The sequence below is a fragment of the Pundamilia nyererei genome, unplaced genomic scaffold (assembly GCF_000239375.1).
Source record: "Pundamilia nyererei isolate P.nyererei 1_Seehausen unplaced genomic scaffold, PunNye1.0 scaffold00015, whole genome shotgun sequence".
In the NCBI taxonomy this organism is placed as follows: domain Eukaryota; kingdom Metazoa; phylum Chordata; class Actinopteri; order Cichliformes; family Cichlidae; genus Pundamilia; species Pundamilia nyererei.
Window position 1 is genome coordinate 55099 of NW_005187416.1, and position 20375 is coordinate 75473.

A 20375-nucleotide genomic window follows, 5' to 3' on the forward strand; every position below is an offset into this window, starting at 1 on the left:
CACTATTTAATGCTGCATAGAGTCATCAGATGCCAGAAATGTCACAGATAATGGCAACAGCTGTCGCTGATTGTGGCTATTTCTGTATTCAAAGTAAGTGATAAAAGACAGGGCTTTTAAGATGACCACTACACAGCACCAGATTGTGTCTGAGAAGGTATGTGTCACCATGTTTGTAAAGGTGTTTTACTCCTTACCAACACTGCAGTGTTAAACTGATGGTTTCAGACATCTCACTTTGTTATCCACTAACAAGCATTTAAAAGTCCACAAATTTTAAATGTAAAAACTTTTGCATAATTTTGGATCACAACTCAAAATGTGAAGCGGTTGAATATGAGCACAATTTGGTACAAAGCTAAAATTGATGGAAAAACACATGCAGGTTGGGTAAGTGCTGACTAAACATAAAGAGACACAGCCTGCAGGGAAATAAAGGAAAGACATGGCGTGACTGGCTGGTTTTGAAGCCATCTGCAGTCAAATTCATGCAAATAAAGCAAAACATTTATTTCACTTTCTATCTGAATACAATGTTTTGAAGCAACTCTCATGCATCTCAAAGTACGATAAATTATTAAATAAATTCTCTTAAAGTTTTCAGCTGAAATACTGTTGCAAGGCTTCTACCTCAAAGGGAGGTCTAAGCTTATATTCATCAGTAATGCGGGTAACTAGGTCAGACTGAGGTGGAAGAAGACGAGAGATACCGAGCCTCTGGTATTAACAAAGGAGAAAATGTGTGGGCCGAGAGTTGGGAAAAAAAACTCCCTTTTTAGAGAAGCCTGGTGAGAATCATTTCAGGAGTAAGGGGTAGGTACATGTGAGAAAGATTTCCTACAGAAAAGCTGGCTTCTATTCAAACCAAATATTTTCTGATGTGAGGCGCAATATACACTTTTACACTGCGTGCAGCTGCTGCTATGCCCTTTTCAGCATGAAGCATTACGTTTATTTTGAGCTGACAACGCTGACTGAGTAATGACTCATAAAAGTGTAACCCCAGTGCAAAATCAAGAAATAGGTGTTTGTCAGACTAGGTTGTTTATTCTTTGAGTTCAAATATACTGACCTTTAATGCAGCCCCCCTGTTCTTGCACTATCCAAAAGTATCCAAAATACTTTCTTCTGATTGGCTGCCCTTTGTGTGGCTTCCAAAAATAGGATAGTTTGTGAGCACTGACTGGTGTAAATCTACTAAAAAATCATTTTAGTGAATAAAATTTTGAAAAAAATTTTTTTTTAAAAAATCCATGTACTTTTTCAAACAGCTGTTAAATTCATGATTCAGAATATTAAAGTGGATGGCACCAAAAACCAGCAGCAACAAAGGTTACAACAGGAAATCTTAGAGTGATGAACTGAGCGTTAACGTTCCTCTGCACCTGTCCAAACCTTCCCAGTCTTGTCTCTCTAACTTTAACCTGAGCTGTCCTTCTGCACTCTCTTCTTCTCTAGTGCCCTGTCTGTTATTTGGATGGCTGACCCCAGGTATTTAACCTCATCCACCTTCACTACCGCTACCCATTGCAACTTTATCTGTCCATTTCCTGTTTTGCTTCTACTAACTTTCATTCTCCAGGCTCCAGGCTCCCCTCCACCTGTTTACTACAAATCACAGTGTCATCTGCAAACATAGACTCCACAGAGACTCCGGCCTAACTTCATCTGTCAGTCTGACCATTGGTAACAGCCACCACTATAACATATGACAGACAAATTAGGACAAACGTAATAACGTCACTATTTTTCACATTCCTAATACTCCAAGTTTCTAATTCTAGCTAATCCAGTTTATTTAAAAAAATGCAGTCATACAATTAAGTGTGTAACATGTAAAATTCATGCTTAAATGAAGCAGAACATCTGGTTGCATTCGTTTTGAATGGTCAGATGATTTATGACTGGATTGGTCAATATAAAGCAACAAAACATTAATTTTTTTGTAATTATTGCTATAACATCACTACAGACAAGTCATAGTGTAACAGTTTCACGATAAAAGTCTCAAATGTGAGCAAAGTAGGTGTAGGTTGAGTCAGTTTGCTGACTAAACATGCAGAGAAACAGCCTGAAGGGATTTTAAAGAGACAAACACCTTCCCACAGCACTCCATACAGCAGCCAAATCCATGTAAATAAAGCAAAACATTGTTTAGTGTTAGGAATCTTGTATGTAAGTATGGCAAATTATTAAAGAATTCATTCAAAGTTTTCGGCTACAATGCTGCTGCAATGTTTTATACCTTAAAGGAAGGTCGTATTTATCAGTAACATAGTTAATTAGGTCAGACTGAGGTAGAAAGAGGCAAGAGATAGTGAGCTTCTAACAAAGGAGAAAATCTTGGATGCTTGGAGGCATGCTTGGAAGCTCTTTCTGTTTTACCTATAGGGGTTTTTAAGTGTGGTGTGCAAAGTGGCTTTTGTTTCCAGGCCTAATGCCTGCATCGTGCCCATAGCTGTAATTTCACTTATGATGGGGGTCGAACAACTGGGTGACCAACTCCAGGAAACTTTTCTGCTGCAGCTGTCAGCCAAGGTGACCCCACATGCAGTGGTTAAAAACACTGGGAGCTGCTGTATTGGAAGCAGTCCAGTGTGTCTAAACTTTGCTCAGTTTGCACACTGAAACTCGCAAAACTAAATATATGTTGATGAAACTTAGAGTGATGATAAATTTGTTAACCTCCGTCAAGCAAAAAAACATTTAAATATAGGATTCATTCAATAACTCAAGGTGAGGAAGACATATGAGCAAAACTGCTTGACATAAAGATAGAAAAGTCTTTTTTACCAGGTGTCTTAGTATAAACCCCCTTTTGTGGGTTATGTGATTTTTGGACAAAACTCCAAAGTTCTAAGACTTGAGTAAGGTAGACCCACATGTCCCTCAGTCTGAAGACAAAAGACAAACAGGTGAAAAGACTACATACCTAAACAGGTGTCTGACAACCATGCATAGATGCAATAATCAGTAAATTCACTGTGTCTTTGACTAATTATGAGCATATATTCTACTCAGCAGTGGATAACTGGAATAACCTTGAAAAGCTTTTGATTTAAAGGGACTGTTTTTTAGTAGTAAAGTCGTAAAAGCTGGTTCCAGAATTGCAGTTTTACATTAGCAGCTGCTGCATGAGTAACTCAGAGATTAAAGAAGATAGGGTTTTTCAACTAGCTGCTGCCTCGGACGTCAGTAACAAGCAAGCAAACACTAAGTGTCTGTCTCTGAAATCACAGTCTAGTGTTAACACTTTTATCTATCTGAGGTGAAAACAACACATCATTGAATTCAAACTGCACCACAAGGTGGTTTGAACCTTCAAATTTGCTTTACTGATAGAATGTAAATCAGATGTTTCCATGTACTGTGGAAGAGGTCCCTCCCAGTGTAGGCAAATTTAGTTTAGGTCAAAGATTTCAAACAGAGGAAAAAATAACATAGTTCATTAATGAACCGAGGCCATTCAAAACATGTGAGAGCCCAGAAGAGCTTATGTCTATGTTGGCTTCGTACCTTCCTAAACATAGTTTGCTCCATATCCTTTTTACTGTATCTAAGAGTGACAATTTGTATCTTTCATCCGTGTTATAAATGGTGTATAGTGATGACAAGTTAGAGAAAATAAAGTGTCTTTGCAAGGTGCTGAGCTACTATTTGCCAAAACAAATAGTGGTGTGCTGGAACAATCTGGAAGATTCATTCAGAATACATTTCCCCATTGGATGTTCTAATGATGGAAGTGGACAATGCCAGGGTTATGGATGGGCCTCGGGAGTCCAGGCCAACCCAGTGAGGTCACTGTCATCCTCAGATGAATTCTTCCGATACACTTTGACTATAAATTACACTAATTCATGCAGTTCGGCAATGAAAAACTTAAACACTCAGAGTGTTAAGTTTGAAATTTAAGGGCTAAGTTATTGCAGTTTAGTAGTTTACAGTGCTTCTTCTAAAATTGTGGTGGGCAGCATGACTAAAGAGGACACTAAATGGATGGCTTTGTGCAGAAAAACAAATAAAAACTATAAGTGGAAATGTGATCATAGGTAAAAAGCCATTTTAAACAGATGGACTTTAAAGTTGAAATTCCAAAGGTGGTGGTTAATCAATATATCTGATATTGGAAAATAAGCCGGGGAGCAGGGCAACTAAAAGCTCCGAACCCCTTGATTGTGAGGCAAGCAGAGGGAACAGTCAGGTGTAGGAAGGAAGAAGATCTTAGAGTACAAGAGGAAGTGACAACATGGAGAAGGTCAGACAGATATGGAGGGGTGATGGCCTTGAATACCAGTAGGAGAATTTTGAAGTTGATGTGGAATTTCAGTGGGAGCCAGTGAAGCCGGAACAGGAGTGATGTGGCGTGTAGAGTGGTTCTAGTGATAATACGGGCAGCTGAATTCTGGACCAGCTGAATCTTATGAAGGGATTTGTGAGTAAGGCCAAAGAAGAGGGAACTGTAGTAATCCAGGCATTTCTCTGTGAGTGTGCTATGCATATATTATTGTAAATATGCACTTTTTGTGTTGTTGTTTATATTTTGAAAAGCAAGGTGACTAGAGGCAAATGTCCTTGTCAAAGTTGATTGCACATCCAGTTCATAAGGTCTGCTGCCAACCGTGTAGGTGGATAGTGCTGTCTAAACTGTAATCTCCCATAAGTGTGCAGATAATTTGAACTCTGGTGACTGTGAAAATCCTCATCCTTCATGCCCTATGACTGTGGGCACTGTCATCAGTATCTCTAATTACAATAAAAAGATTTCCCCTTGCAGAGTAAAACAGCTTTGCTTTTATTTGAAGTGGCACTTCTTCCTTGAAAAGGCAAAGGGAGCCAAACCATACCAGCCAAATGTCCTCCACATCTTAACAGAGCCATCTGGTTCTTCAGATGCACAAGTCAAGGGTTGAGGTTTTCCTCTAACCCTGAATATTTTTTAAAATCACTGTCTGGCTTAAAAACAGGCTTCGCTGGCCTCTCAGTAGTCTTAAGTTTGGCACACTCATCTCAGCAGTCTTAACCATCAGAAAACACAACAGAAAAAACCAAACAAACCTCCATCTATAAAGCTTTTTAATTAATACACATCAGCTTATTTTAATTTTACAATCTGCACATAATGTGATAAGTCAGAGGCTAAGATATAGTGTAATCTAGTTCATATGAGAGCATTTTATTCCCCCTTTACACGTATTTCCTGTATGTAGGCTATTAAACAAGATATATAATCTTAATTGGTAAGCTTCATAAATGCTGGTAGGCATATTTTTTGTTAAGCTGTCATTCAGAATTTATGCTAAACGAGGCTAACTGCCTGCTGGCTCTAGATATGTGGCATCACTCTCATCTGGACAGCTTATTAGCATATTTTACAAAAATCTACAGCCCGGTAGCTCCTAAATTAAATTTCAGACTCCTGTATAAATAAACTTTTAACCTTGATCTAGCATTAGCGCAAAGTTAAACTGAATACAGCCAACAGGCCATGCGATTTGGCCTCAAAGGTGCGGAGGCGTGATAAGGTGGGCATATTAAACAGTGACCTTGAGGACTTTCCACCAAGAAGGAATCTATGCAGCGTGAATTTGCAGCAGAAGAAAACACCGATAAGCTCTGTGCCTCTGCCACACACGTTAAGGCCCCACAATACGAGATCCCAGCCGCGCTGAGACTTTAATTGAACTCCCTCCCCTCCCCTCTCTTCTCCTCCACCCTCCCCTCCTCCTCTTCTCTCCTCCGTCTCCAGCGGGCAGCTAACTTCTCGTCGACGCACCACTTGGCTTCAGTTTGTTTTGGAGTGGATACGGACAAGCAGCAAAAGACATGGCTTTCCTTCGTAGAGCGTTTCTGCTGCTGTTTCTTCAGGTCTGCCTGTTGCACGTGAGCGGTAAGTTAAAAAAAATCGAGAAGTAAAAGAGCACGGTTTATTTTTGGTTTTGCTTTTTTTGCGCGTTTTTTATCAAAGAATAAAGTTTCGTGGAGGAGTGCAGAGTTTGAATGAGAATTGGATGCGTGTCTCTTCTTGGATGCGGCGATAATTTTCGGAGCGTTTGTTTTGTTTGCTCGAGACGTTGACGTGTTTTTGTGTCGCGTGCTTCTGAGGAGTTCATTATCTTATTCCGTTAACAAGCTTTTGGCTTCTGTGTTGAATTTTCATCCTCATTTTAATATATGAACCTCCTGGTGTTGACTTCTACACGTTTTACATGTTTTATTTTTTTTAAGTTGCTTGTCGTCTTCGTGAAATGTCGCCTTTAAAGGTGTGTTTAATTACTGCGTAATTGATACTAATTAAGCACCAAATGCGTAGCTGTAGCCCGTAGAGCTAAACGCGGGCATGCGTCGAGCGTCTGAGGAGCTCGTGTGTTATAAAACTCTTCTCGGTCTGCGAAGAAAGTTGGTAAAGGTTTAATGCGACTGCTGTGAACATCTAAAGAACCACAACACTTTATGTAGACCACAGCACCAAATTTAGAAGAGGGTTGAGTTTTCAAGGCAGGGGCATTTTGTTTTTCTTTAGTTAAAGGATGGGATAGATAAGCACAGAGCAGTGCAATGTGTTTGTTTGTTTGCTTCAGTGTCTGTATATCCTCAGCTTGTGTCATTTTAAGAGCCAGTCTGAGTTTACCTTTTTGTGAATATTTTTGCAAAGGCGTGACTCATTGCCTCAGGGAGCTGTGGAGGTTAGAAGCTGTTTATAGATCTTTTTAGTTGGGGCGTCTATGAACAATTTGCTTTGATTCTCTTGACCAGATTGGCTCAAATTGAGAAAAATACCTATAGTTTCCCGGTAGTGAAAGGTTCTCGTGTATTGTTTGTCTGGTCTGTCTGAGTACAAAATAAGACAGAGAAAAGCAGTATGCCTTAAGGACTTGGGGCTCATCAAAGCTATTCACAGGTAAGCAAACATTAGTTTAAGGTTTAAAGCTTGTTGAATAATCAATCTGCAAAAAAGTACAATACTAAATACTTTTGTAATAACTGCAAATTCTTCCTTTTATGCCCCTTTAAGTTACATGACATATTAAAAAACAAGGTGGGTGGACTGAAACATTTCAATTTCAATATTTTGACTTTTTTTAAAGGTTCAAAACAATCTGAACCTTTTTGGGTTGTTGGGTTTTGTACTGTCTGACAATTTTAGCTATTTTAAGCTTTTCCCTTGAGCTGTGGAAAATTATGATGATTAATTTTTTATGGAATTTTGTAGAAGTAGTAGGTTAACTGGGGAAATACTTGAAGTTTTTGGATAGCTAACTGCAACTCTACTGTTTATCTAGCCAGTGTAGGGTAATGGCACCATGCACCTTCTCATTTTGAAGCACGTGATCAACTAGAGTGTGTTGTATATCGACGATACAGCTGTGTGCTTTCAACTTTATATTGGACTGTTAAATGCTGTACTGCTTTCATTACAGTGGCTGATCCTTTTAAATGAACATGAAAATTGAAGAAAGATAAATTATTCACCTGATATGGGTGTCTTTAAATTTTTTATTAGAATCATATTTGCAAAACACATTAATCAAAACTCATTAAGTCAGTTTCCCCACCCAAACCATCCGCCCTCTCGCAACTCACTTTGTCCTGACCTTATCCCTCTTTTTTTCCTTAAATCCACATTTGTTTTTTTTACTCCATCGGCCTTGTCTTAATTGGGTTATCTCTATTTAATCCTCATCTCCCCTCTACCTCCTCTGGAGACCAAGTAAAGCTGTCTGTTTTTGGATTAGGTCATTAGCCTTTGGTAGAGACCCCGGACCTCTAAAGAGCTTCTAAACCAGCCCCTGTCAAAACTGACCTACTCCCTAATGGACCTTGAAGGGCACTTACTCGAATACAATTTGTGGCTAAAAGCATTTCTGCTGCATGGAAATGAACCCATCCTGAGCATGAGAAGAAACCCAAACATGAAGCTTTGTTGATGCACTGTATACAACCCACTATTGATTTCAGAGTCCAATGTTCATCAATATGATTATCACGTTCTGTTAAAAGAATGGGCAAGTGGTCCGGGAATGGCGGTGGAGCAGTAAATCTGAGCAGTGGCTGAGCTTTTACGATGACATTTACAGAACAGAGAGTAGGGAAAGCAGACAGGCCTTTTTAGTTAATGCTGTTATGAAATATTTCTAACCAAACAAGGTTTTATCCATCGGTGCATTTGGAGGCTCGGAGGGATGCGCTCTGAGTTTCTGTGTGTAAAATGCCTCTTGCATTCAGAAAACTGGCAGATGCTTTTATATAATATATGTTAGTGTAACAACATGTGAGTACCGCAGACTTTAGTAAGAACCTGCTGCAGCTTACCTGAATAAATATTTCTTTGTGATGTTAAAATGAGCAGCTGTTTCGTAGTGTACCGCTAACTGTGACATCACCCAAAGACAGTGTGCTTTGTTGACAAAGTCAGTTATTCAGCGTACCTGCTAAAAGATAGGAGGTGCTGGTTTACTGTTGCATCAACTGGTTAGTTTGTTTGTGTTGTTATTTGACTTTGGTCTTTGAAAGGGTTAGTTCAGAACTGGATTAACCTGTTAAAAAAAAGGTCACACGGTGGTAGACCAGCAACTTTCATGATCTGCAGGGTGAAATGGCGATTTTTGTCAAAGAAGTCTGTTGTGTTTAAGGAGTATCGTTGTCATAATAATACAGATACTGGGAAATTCCTCAATCCTCCTCACTATTTTGGATACCACAAGAGGTAAAAAATGACAGAAAATCAGTTATAAGTGAACAGTCAGTTAAAAAAAAGAGAGAACAGTGATGGCACTATCATGCAAAAAAGGTTTTAATATAATTGCATAGTGTATTTATGACAAATATTTTAAGATTGTCTTGGGGACTGCTAACAACGAAAAAGTCAGTATTTTTAGGTTTTCTGAGGTGGTGCTGTGCTTCTGGTGAATTGGCTCCATACTTTGTTTGCTGATGAAACACAGTTGTTAAGGTAGTCTGCCACAATTTCTGTTTGGTTGCTGGTAGACTTTTCTTAGCTTCAGTTGGGAGAAACATAATGATTTTTAGACCCAAACAGTTCTGTTATCCTGGTAAATTAACATCGTCTATTATAATGTTACAGACATGCAGGGCTGATAACGTTCACATCCCACCTGCAAAGTTTAGCCATGGCTGTTACCTTAATGATAATTAACAGTCAGCTAATGTGGCTGTTACATAAATGCACCTTCAGGCTTGGGATGGGCACTAAGAGTACACTACCTTGTGACTCCCTGGGTTTGTAGCTATTGGGTAAATTGCTAATGCCTTGATTATACTCTGCTGCAGACAGGGACAGCTGGAGACTCAACAGATGAGTAGTCATTCCCGTTACGCGTCTTTGAAGTCTGTCACTTGGATTGCATTGTAATTCAAATTTTTTACAAGTCCATACTGTCACAAAAAGCAGGTAGGTACACAGATGTCCACACAGACCATCGCAAGCTGAAATTTACCTCACTGGGATCCGAACAGACCCACGGATAGTGTAATTAAGACTCATTGTTAAGCAATTAATGTTGCAACTGGAGCTTTATTGGCTTCTCGAAATTCCTCTTAAAGTGTTGTTAAGTGTTGTGAATGTCAACTACTGCAGATGCTAGTGAGGGGAGGGGCTGTATGAAGTTATGTGTCAACTGGAGGAGATAAAAACAGGACTGCTGCTATTAATACTGATGCAAATGAGTACCTAATCCAGTGGTCAGTATCTGAGAATCAGTGTTTTTTGCAGCCCTAATAAGAAGAGCAATTTCTTTCTAAGTACAGTGTTTCCACAAATCACCACCTACTGTGGACACCCATGCAGTTAAAACATATGCCTTCAACCTTGGAGATATTATTTATTGTTGGACCATAAAGAAGTTGAACCAAGTGTCAAAAGCAAGCTATATCAATACAATTGGTAATGTCTCAACTTATATCCTGTTTGGAAACATAACAAGAAAGCAAAGAAAAACATTGATATACTGCCCAGCTGTACCGTGAACTCACATTGTTGTTGAAAACGACTAAGGGCACCTTCTAGAAAATGCTAAAGTTGTAAAGTTAGCCCCAAATCCCAGTTTTACTGGCCTTAGACACACATTTCACTTGGAGGTAAACTTGAAAGTTTTCCTACAGAGCAGCTCATTCCAGTTCTAAAGAGAATTCAGTATCCAAACAATTCAGCTGCCTGTTAGGGAGTGACTCCTGATAATACCCCTATAGTATGGGTGTATCGGATAGCCGCATACTACAGGGGTGGGTTGATTTTTAAAAAAGTGGTTGTATTTACATTATTTGATCAGTTTTAACATCACTTGGGGAAGAAAATCAGTTGAAGTATTAAAAGTATGATGCTTAATCAAAAACAATATCATGTTGCTGGTGTTATGTGTGTTGAAGTATTAAATGACATTAAGGTTTCTTTTATTTCCCTTTCATATGCTTACCCACATTCAGACTTTCTTAAATTCTTTTGGCTTTAAGCATTTTTGATAGAATTAATACACATCTGAAGGACTTTGTAATTTGTTATTTATGTGAAATAAGTGGCAATTTGTCTAGCACAACTGCTGGACCAGCTCTAGTTTCAAACCCTGAAATGTAAGCGTTTCCTGGTTGTCATCATATATCATATTTTAATATCCGTGGACAGTAAGCCAATCAATCAAGCTTTCTAAAGATGTCGCCTTTAAATATTTCTCGAATTGTTGAGTTATGAAAATAATAATGTCATTTTTAGACAATAAGTGATGACCATGCAGTCCTCTACAATGTTATTTATAATTCATTGTCGTTTATATACATTTATTTATATTCTAAATATATCAGACTGTTGAATTATTAAACAGCCAATCCTGTAATTGAGATATTCAAATTCATGTTGACTCCAAGGTCATATTGAAAAATACTTGAAAATGAAAATAAATTCATAGAGATATAAATATGCTATTAAAAATGTATTTGCTGTAAATCTGCAGGTCTTTTTTTGACTTCTAAGAAAATATTTTTTGCAGCATGTAGAAAAATAAAAAAGCAGTCATAATGTATCCCAGTGAGTCAGTCTTCTCTAGTAAATAATGGCTGGTCTCCCTGACCTCCTCTTCATCCGTCTCCGTGGCTGAATGCCTGGGAATGCCTGCGCTTTGCTGCTGGGCTTGTCTGGATGTGGCAGGAAGTGTGCAGCTGTTGGCTGCAGTTGTCCATGTGGGATTAGTGCATTTGCCTGAGTGATAGCTAGGCATGACAGCCATATAATCTAATGTATTGGCTCATTGTTTTCATTAAAGAGAGTGTGCTGTTTGATCCCTGTAGTATTATAATGGTGACTTGCTGTAGCATTAGGCATATGTAAGCTAATTCGGCTAACATGTAGGTCAGCACAGTGGACAATTAAATAAATACAAGCAATTGCATTAACTTTTTTTCATTACTTTAGCTAATCATTCAAACTTAAAAGCTTCTAAATAGATTGCAGGATACCTTGTGTGTTATTCCAGACTTTTAAGACATGGGGTTTGCATGTTTTGATTTAGACTATTTAAATGTTAGTAAATGTTAGGATTTTTAAGACATTTTTGACAGAAAGACTGGCACTTTCTTTAAACCTGAGTGGTTTAATTTGACTTGATATAGCTTTAGAAGTTATGAGGGGATATTGTATATGATAGTAAACCAAGCATTTTCCTTTGTTGTCGGAGAAAAAGATGATCTAAGTATCATAGTTTCCCAGAGAACATAACTATTTTTTTTTTCATTTTGAATGTGTGCCAACACCAAGACAGCAGGCTTGATACCTTTTGTTTTAAAAGGTGCTCAACCTGGCTGCTTCTCTGCTGCAAATCGACTGGAACAACAAAAAAAAAAGCATTTTGCTTGAGCGCTCATTGGTGTTTGTTGTTTCAGTTTGTGGTTTGAAGCCAGTGCATGCTCTGAAGATCCAAGACATGTTTTGGGAAATCAAAGCCCTAGCTGTTTAGCTGGCAGGAACAGAGCTGACATCACCCTTAAGCCTAAATTGAAAGGTTTTTCAAGGGCCTTGTCTTGCATGTGTAGTGGATGGTTGATGTTTGAGTGGGATTTTATTTCCAACAGCTGCCTCTGTAGTTTGATCCCTGTCCTTCTGGGAGGGACTCTCCTGTATCGACTACCTTTCTGGTGCTTCAGAGCTGCCCCAAAACATCCTCGCCTGGTATGTTATTCAAGGCACATCATTCACCACAGTGAGAAATCCATAAAGCGAACAATCACCTCAGAAAAGATAGGACCTCTTTTAAGAGCTAGAGACGGTTGTCTAAGCAGACTCAGTCAGGGTGAAGGATGCAGGAAATTACTCATGAGACTTAAGAAGATATGTGTCCATTCAGGAGGTAAAGAATTTGTCATACGGTTGCTTCAGAGCGTTAAACTGTTATCACACAGTGTCAGAAACATGAAAAATCTCCCCAGAAACACATTAAGTTCATTTTTTAATACTTGTTCCCTTAAAAGGCATTGCACAATTCAGTTTTTTTTTCAGGAATCTTGCAGGTTCAGGTTTTTCTCGTCTTGTTGGGAGAGTGCTAAAGGGTTTTTTTCATCACACTATTTGACTCACAAATATTGGATTTGGCTGCATTGCTCGCACAGGATTGATTATTTCTGTCCAGTACTGTAAGAGCAGTGTGAAGTGAAGTAGAGGTATATTTTACCCTGCTGGATTGGCTGTGCGGATGATGTCAGCAAAGTTAGAGCATAAGAGTTACACCTTAAGAGTTACAGTGCCCTTGCACTGTAAATCATTTCCTTATATCCTTCATGTCCACTGCAGCGTAGCACCCACAGAACTCACAAAGTAGCATTATAATTTTGCAGCGGCTTGGACTGCATTGCAAGAGTAAAAATAATAACACAGGGCAATGATGTGGTTTATGCTAGTTGTTTTGTTAACTTTGGCAAACTGTGCTTTGTTGTTGGTGATATTTGGGAGGAGTAGTCTTCCGTCGTGTGGGATGCTGCCGGCATATTTGGATATTCATCCAGGAGTATTTACCATCTCAGCTTGTGTGCGTGACATCCCTATCACTCACAGCATTGGTTATCATGTTCATTTTTAATAGCTCTTTGGGGACTTTTTTTAAAAGCACCATCCTCTCTCTTCTTTTCTGTTCAGCAGTGGGGAACTGAAAAGAATACCGACATTTTCTACTGCTCGTAAATTTGTCTCTTAGTAGGCATCTGACTTGTAAATGTAGCAAAAATTATAGCAGAGACCATTTCTTTAACATTTGTGTACCGTGGCAATGTGAGACAACATCACAGTAACAAACTTGCCATACCTTGACATGTTCACATTTCTGCTCGTGGCTCTCTGGGGCCCTGCAAATATGGTATTAAGAACAACACTAGTCACAAGTTTAATCAGTCAGGGTCAAGTCCCAGCAAGAAGTCTTTCAGAGACATTCAGAAGCACCTTGCCCTGAAAAGCTGCTTCTTTTATCCCTTGAAAACGGTGCTGAAAGGCATCCTACAGGGGGAAAATTTCTTTGATTTGAATGAGCACAAAGGAATCTTAAACTGCCTGAGAATTTCTGCAGTGGAAAATGATGATAAAGAAACAACATGCAGCTTGAAATGTTGACAGTAGCCTAAATATTTGCTTAAAATTTCCATTCACCAAGAAATGTACGATTATTTGTGACTCTCCTCCCGTGTCTTCTATAATTATGTATGTTATGTAGAATCCTCAGGATTTGATAATCATAGATACTGCATACTGTTAATAGAATTAGTTGTAATTATAAAATAACAACTAAAAGTTTAAAATGTATCTTTTTCATAAGTAAAATATCTAAGTATTATTGAAAAAACACTGCAGGGAGTACCATAACAACTACTGGGTTCTTTGTCTTAAAATAAGACAAATTTGTAGTATTTCAGTCTTCAGCAGATTTGGCCATTTGTCTTTGAGCTGTGCCCAGGCAAAATTGGCCATCTGTACATTATGTCCCTTCATATTTAGAAGGCCCATCTGTGGGACACATGGCACTGTCTTGGGCCACAGTCCAAGTCCTGGCAGCAGTCCCTTGAGTGCCAGGGCGAGAGACGAAAAAACCCTCCAGTATTGCCTTCATTGAGAAGTCTTTCATTTCTCCTTTTCCCTCTTCTCTCCCTTTTTGGTCCACAAACAGAGCTTAAAGAGCAGCTGCACACACCTGACGCCAGTACATCGGACAAGGCACAATCTGCCGTGGGGCAACAAGCAGGGGCTCGTGTTACAGAGAAATTTTACACCACAATGGTCTTTGCCTCCTTCCCGCCTTTTTCTGAGCCATCTCCCCCCCACACCCTGTGCTCTGCACACCTCTCTCATGCCCTCTTCTTTGCTTTGTTTTTTTTTATATTTGCCAGAGCCTGGGATTATTTGCTTTGCTGTTGTTGAAATCAACAGTTCTCTCACGAGCACACACAAAGGGATGGAATTTATTCCATACTGTGCTGCATACGTTGGTTATAGAGCTTAGTTTAATTTTCAGTTTACTCTCATCTGAGTTAATCAGTAAAATCTTATGTCGGATTTTTAAAGAAATTATACTTTGGCATATGAAACATAACCTTCCACGTGGGAAGCCTAACCAAGTGACAGGAATAATTACTTCCTAACCAGAAACATGATTTGAAATCACACCAGATTGTTTTGGGATTTAGTTGTACCTTCTTTCATTCTTGGCAGTAGAATCTGATGCAAGCTAGTATATTTTATATTTCCTAGAGTTAAGTTGAGAAATTAAGATGCTTAATTTTGGACGTTGATATTAAGATTTTTGTCTTTCTGCAGCCAGCAACTTTAAAGCTTACCATCATGTCCAAATGAAGTTGGATTGTGCAGAAACTGAAGAAATATTTATATATATTAATTTCTTTCTACTGTTAGCACCATTAGGTTAGTACTAAATTATTTTATAATAGTACCTCAAGCAGCAGGGACTAAAAAAAGGATCGAGTGCCACATCTCTGGGCCAGAATTTACCCATTAATTACAAACATTGTTGCTTACAATTTGTTACAAAAGGGTCCATAAATTATTACTCCTGGAAAGTGGGAAGCAGAGATTCCCCTTGCCATCCTGCGGGGTTCAGGTGTTTGTGAAATGTGACCACAGCACTATGTCATTGGTTTTTCTGTTTTTTTTGTAATGGATATGAGATATGATTCTTCTTCGAACAATACAGATGTCATTAAGCTTCTTAAGTATTTGCTCAAGGCTTCCCCTCAGACCATGCCATTGTCCTAGTGAATGCCATGTCCTCTGATTTCTTTTGTTCTTTGACTTTATGTCAAACTGTCAATGCAGTCGATGTGTCTGTGGGGAAATATATTTAGAGTACCATTTAGCCCATAACCAGGATTAAGTTGCAAAGTGATATCGGCACTATATATGAGGAAAGTAACAAAATAGTAAATACATGTTACTGACAATACCTGCTGTAAGACACAAAGAGGACAAAGGCTTATGGGTTACTGATTATTGTGTCAGATACCAAAAATAAAGTGACAGTTTGACTGCTTCAGGGTGTTCATGGGTTAGTAAAGCGAGGGCAGGGACGGGTCATGGGGTCAACGGGGGTTTTCCTGCTTCCCTCTTTTTTCAGAAACAAATCAATAAGACAGTCATTCTCCGTTGTTGCTTCACGGCTAAGAAACAAATTGACTTCAATTTGATTAACTTTACTTGTCCGTCCTCTGCTTTCGTTTTTTTATGTATTTGCTTTTTTGTATGTCATGACTTTTAGCCAACGGGACATCTTGCCATGTCGGGGCAGGTTGTCCTGTTGGCTGTTTTTTCCTCTAATATCATATCTGATATCATTATTTCTGCCTGTAGGAAACAAAGACTTGTCATAGATTTTGACAGTTTCATAACCACCAGGAAGGAAACATGATGAAAAAAATAACCTGCCAAATGCATTTACCATTACATTATTAGCTGTACTGTCTTTCCTTATTCATCTCCCTCCAGATAAAATGATGAGGCTCATTATGTCTGGCACTGTGCCAGTCAGTTGCCTGCCACATAAACCTGCATTCACATCTGCTAAATTAAAATGAAACCAGTCTGAATCCAGACTGACTTTGATGGTGAAAAGAAATCTCTGTGTTCAGTGTGTGCATGTGCAGATGAATATTCATGAGGACCCCAGGGCTAACCAGACAGTCTTTCATGGTTTTCGCTTCAATCTAATGGGCTGTGCCATGCCATGGATATAGCATGCATCTGGCAGTGTTGCTGTTTCTTAGGGGCTGGTTTTGACCGCCTTTTGTAACTTGTCAAAATTTCAGGGTTTCTTGTTGAATTGTTAGCGTGAAATTTGCACATTAGCGTAAGCTAACATAATAAAACACCCCCAACATTATATGCTTTGCAAAATAAAGTTTGTCTGAAGGTGTGGAGGCATGTCTGCACATGATTCTATGCATAGGGGATGAACAACATTAGAGAGTCCTGTGTCAGTCATGTCTTTTAATGTTATTCTGGCCCCTAAGGCTCAACCATCAGTGCAGAGGTAAAATGTCTGATTTAACTCACATTTCATGCTTTGAGTGGGTTTCTCCCCTTTAGCTGACTTGTAGTGCAGGCTAATTATTTTGGTCTTTTTTGGTTGTTCAGTAAGTGGTTGCGGGGCATTTGTTGCATTTGTGTGATTGATTCCCCAGAGGGCTGATCTCTTTGTTTAAGTGTCCCTCAGGAAGCGCAAGAGAGGCAGAAAATTAAGCAATTAAGGAAAACCAACAACTACTGTTGATCGGACAGAGGAATTTGTCTAAAATGTTTCTCTACATCATTTTAACATCAGGGCCAAAATATTTATTCGCTTTCACTACCAGTTCTTCAGATTAATACTTGGTGTTTTTTTATTTTTGCATTTAACATTTTCTTTAAAAGGTCGATTGCCTCACCAAACTAATAGTTTGTATTTCTTAAGCCTTGAGAAAATATATCTGATTTTGGTACTAAAGAGGTTGTTTTTTCAAGAATGAAAAACTTTTGCATTTTAAATGGCAAAAAAACGGACTTGCAAATGTTAAATGTTGGCTAAACAAAAGACTCTTTATCTTTCCTTTAATGATTTTCCTGAAATGACTCATTTGTATTACTGGAAATGAGATTCTTGTATCTTTTTACAATCTGTGTGTGCACACTATGTGTACAGCCACCAGAAGTCATGGGGCAAATGTGTGGGAGGATTTGTAGACAGATGCCTTGCAGTGAGTGAGATGAGCTGAATTCGATTTGTAAAGGATCTAAAAATACGTATTCGAACTGAACAGAATGCCTTCCCACAATATGAAGATGGATTAATATGAGTTTATTCGGATGAGATGTGTAGATATAACAAGAGTATTTAGGCTTTTGTTGGAACATCTTCCTGGTCTTGCTGTGGGCTGTGACAACTGGCTGTATTCACAGATAAGAATCAGATGCTGAAGGGTGATAACTAAATCACAGACAGGATTTATTAAAGAGACATGATGCAGAGTTGACTTTAGGGGTGATTTGGTCGCTGCCAGACACAGGGAATGGCTTTTAAAGACGTGTCTGATGAGAGCTGTAATGTGATCTACCTTTGCAGCTCAAGTTCAGCGTTTGGAATCTGCCTTCAGGGGGTCTTCTTCTACAAATGCAATTTAAGTGTAAAGGCATGTCAAGACTCCAGGTGTACACTGTCCCTTGCAATGTGAAAACTGGACTGAAGACTCTGAAATAGCTTTAGTTCAGGACAATAAAGATAAAACCTGTGGTTAGCTGTTGGCAGGCACCATCCTGTTCAAGCAAAGATGCAGATTTGACACAGTTTTTGCTAGTATTTCTTGTGGTGTATTTATTTTTTAAAAGGTTTTACTTGTTTTCCAAAATGTATTATGACAAACAGACTTTTCTCTTCGTACAAATGAAAATCATGTTAGTGATTTATTTTGTCCCTGGAAAGGACTCGATTTAATAAAGAACTTGAATCAATACCAAATGAAGACATCATGCTTACTGCACTGGATTATCTTGCTTCATAGCAGTCATTAATTTGCTCCAAACATATTAAAGTGAATGTTTGTCACAGACAAATGGTAACCACCCAGAGGGTTTTCTGTAAATTATGCGATGGCTGATAATGATTTAGAGATTCCTTTTTTCTTTGGCCTTTGGCAAAATGTCTTGGGGAGGAAAAACAATTTTTATCTTGATATTGAAAGAACAGTTTTCATTTTAAGATACATTCATTTAACATTATGTAAAGATGCCATATTTGATGTTTCATAAAGCAGTGAAAAAGTAAAAGATGAAGGCAGACTGACAGGTATTGCAGAAAGGTACTTTAATTAATACTGAAAAAAAAGAAAACATGCTGTACCGTGATGGCAGGAAACCCTGAAGTACTAAGAAGGTCAAAAATATGAAGAATGGAGCAGATTCACCAGAGCCCACTGGGGAGACAGCAATACGGGAACAAAGGGGAGACCATATGGTGATCTGACATAGGTAGAAAATAAAGATTAAATACACAAACCAGAAAAATGGGTAATAAGGCACAAGTGAATTCAATCATGACAGTAACAAGGTCAGAAAAGGAACAAGGGAGGGAGCACAAAGCTACAGGAGGAACTAACTTTCAAAATAAAACGGGAGACAACTGGAAGCAGGACAAAGAATAAACTCATAAAGCCAAGACAATAAGACACAGAGAACGCAGAACACATTTAGAAAAGGAACGAACATTCGAAAACACACTGCAAGATAGATTAATGATTACAATAGAAACCACAGATAACAGAAAAACTCAGAAAAACTCAGAAAAACTCAGAAAAACTCAGAAAAACCATGACATATTTCCTGCCATCACGGTACAGCATGTTTTCTTTTATTCAGTGACACGATGCAGTGGACAAAGTGAGGTGACTTCTGGCTCTCAGGCTTTTACAAACCGGTAAACTTCAGAGAAAACTGTAACAATCTTTGTGTGTGGTAAGTGGTTTTGTCTCTCTAAATGCACTTCTCAGCTTTGAGAGGAGATGGAGCAGCAGCAAAACTGCCCATTTTCCCTCGAGGCAAAGCAAAAACATGACTCTCATCTTAGCCAAAGTCTCCCTGTAGTTCCTCTAACATCAGTGGGTGGCAGGAGCAGAATTTAGTGTCAAACTACAGTTTCTCCATTTTGAGAGGAGTCATTCAGGGTGGTTTGGGCATCTGGTGGAGATGCCCTGATGGAGGCAGACAAGCCTGGAAGTCATTGCTGTCCTTGACCTGTTGTTAAAGTGACTGTGAACTTAATATGTGACTCAAAATGGATGCAATAGACAGGTTTTTCTGCAGTTATACTTAGTGAACATGCAGTCTCTTAACTTTAAGGTTTAATTCAGTGCACTTATATTTTATTTTGTTGCATTTATATGAAAGATAGGTAAGGTAAAGTAACAGACCCACCTTTTTCTCCTCTGCTCAGTCTTCCTGGAAGTACATACACCACATTACCCCACAAAAAATGTCCAGCTTTAAGACCCCATTGGAGGTGTTTAAGTTGCAACATGTCATACTAATCTAATATGCAGTCAAATTGATATAACAGACCCCATGCAGGCTCGCATTTAATAAATTATGGCTCCTGAAGTGTTACACAGTCATTAGCTGCTTGATTCAGTTTAAGCTCCTTTTCCATATACGCTGTCGCATAGTTACAGACACAAGGAGGGGAAAAAAAAGCTTGGTAATGGCGACTAGATTTTTGGAAACCATGCCAGACAGTATCCAAGTATGGTTAACAAGCAGAAAACCTGCTGAAGAAGTCTCTGACTAGGCAAAGCCCCCTGCAGGGCCGGAGGAGTCAGAACACCATGGGCTTCCGCCACCTCCAGCCAGCTTGGCATCTGCTGCCCAGCAGAGACCAGGAACACTGATATCGACAGGCCTGAAAAAAACACTGCTGCTTGTTAAAGGCTACAGCACACAGAGCCAATTGTTATGGAGGAGTAAGCAATGCTTTAGAGAGTTCCAAGACAAATCTTCATGATGTTTGATTTAATGGTATTTTAACCAGAAATCAGACAGCCAGTTTATTGTGTCATCCCTTATTGAGATTATCTGCAAGACTGGTGGTTCTTTACAACTTGGTCACGACCATGCAGGGCCTATTACCCAGTGACAAAGATGTTATCTGATTATCATCCATCATCTCCACTTCCCCTTCTGCTAGCAGTCTGCGCAAGATCTCATGATGTGTGTTGTAAGGTCATTTTGACACAGAGGCTATAGTCAGCAGTTTTCCAGCACTAATTCTTGCTTTGAGAATTTCTGAATTTTCTTTCTTCAGGATTAATAAATGTTTAGTGATCTAATGTGTGTTTTGCTTCAGTGCAGTGAATCTTAA

At 38.9% G+C, this 20375-nt stretch overlaps 1 protein-coding gene across 1 annotated transcript in view; it reads left to right on the forward strand.

Moving 5' to 3' along the window:
- The first annotated feature begins 5597 nt into the window (after positions 1-5597).
- mcama (melanoma cell adhesion molecule a) overlaps positions 5598-20375 on the forward strand; it is a 55028-nt gene continuing 40250 nt past the window's right edge. Inside the window, exon 1 of the mRNA XM_005725476.1 lies at positions 5598-5887. Coding sequence (XP_005725533.1) covers positions 5824-5887 — 64 coding nt within the window. The 5' untranslated portion in view covers positions 5598-5823. The remainder of the gene's footprint in view (positions 5888-20375) is intronic.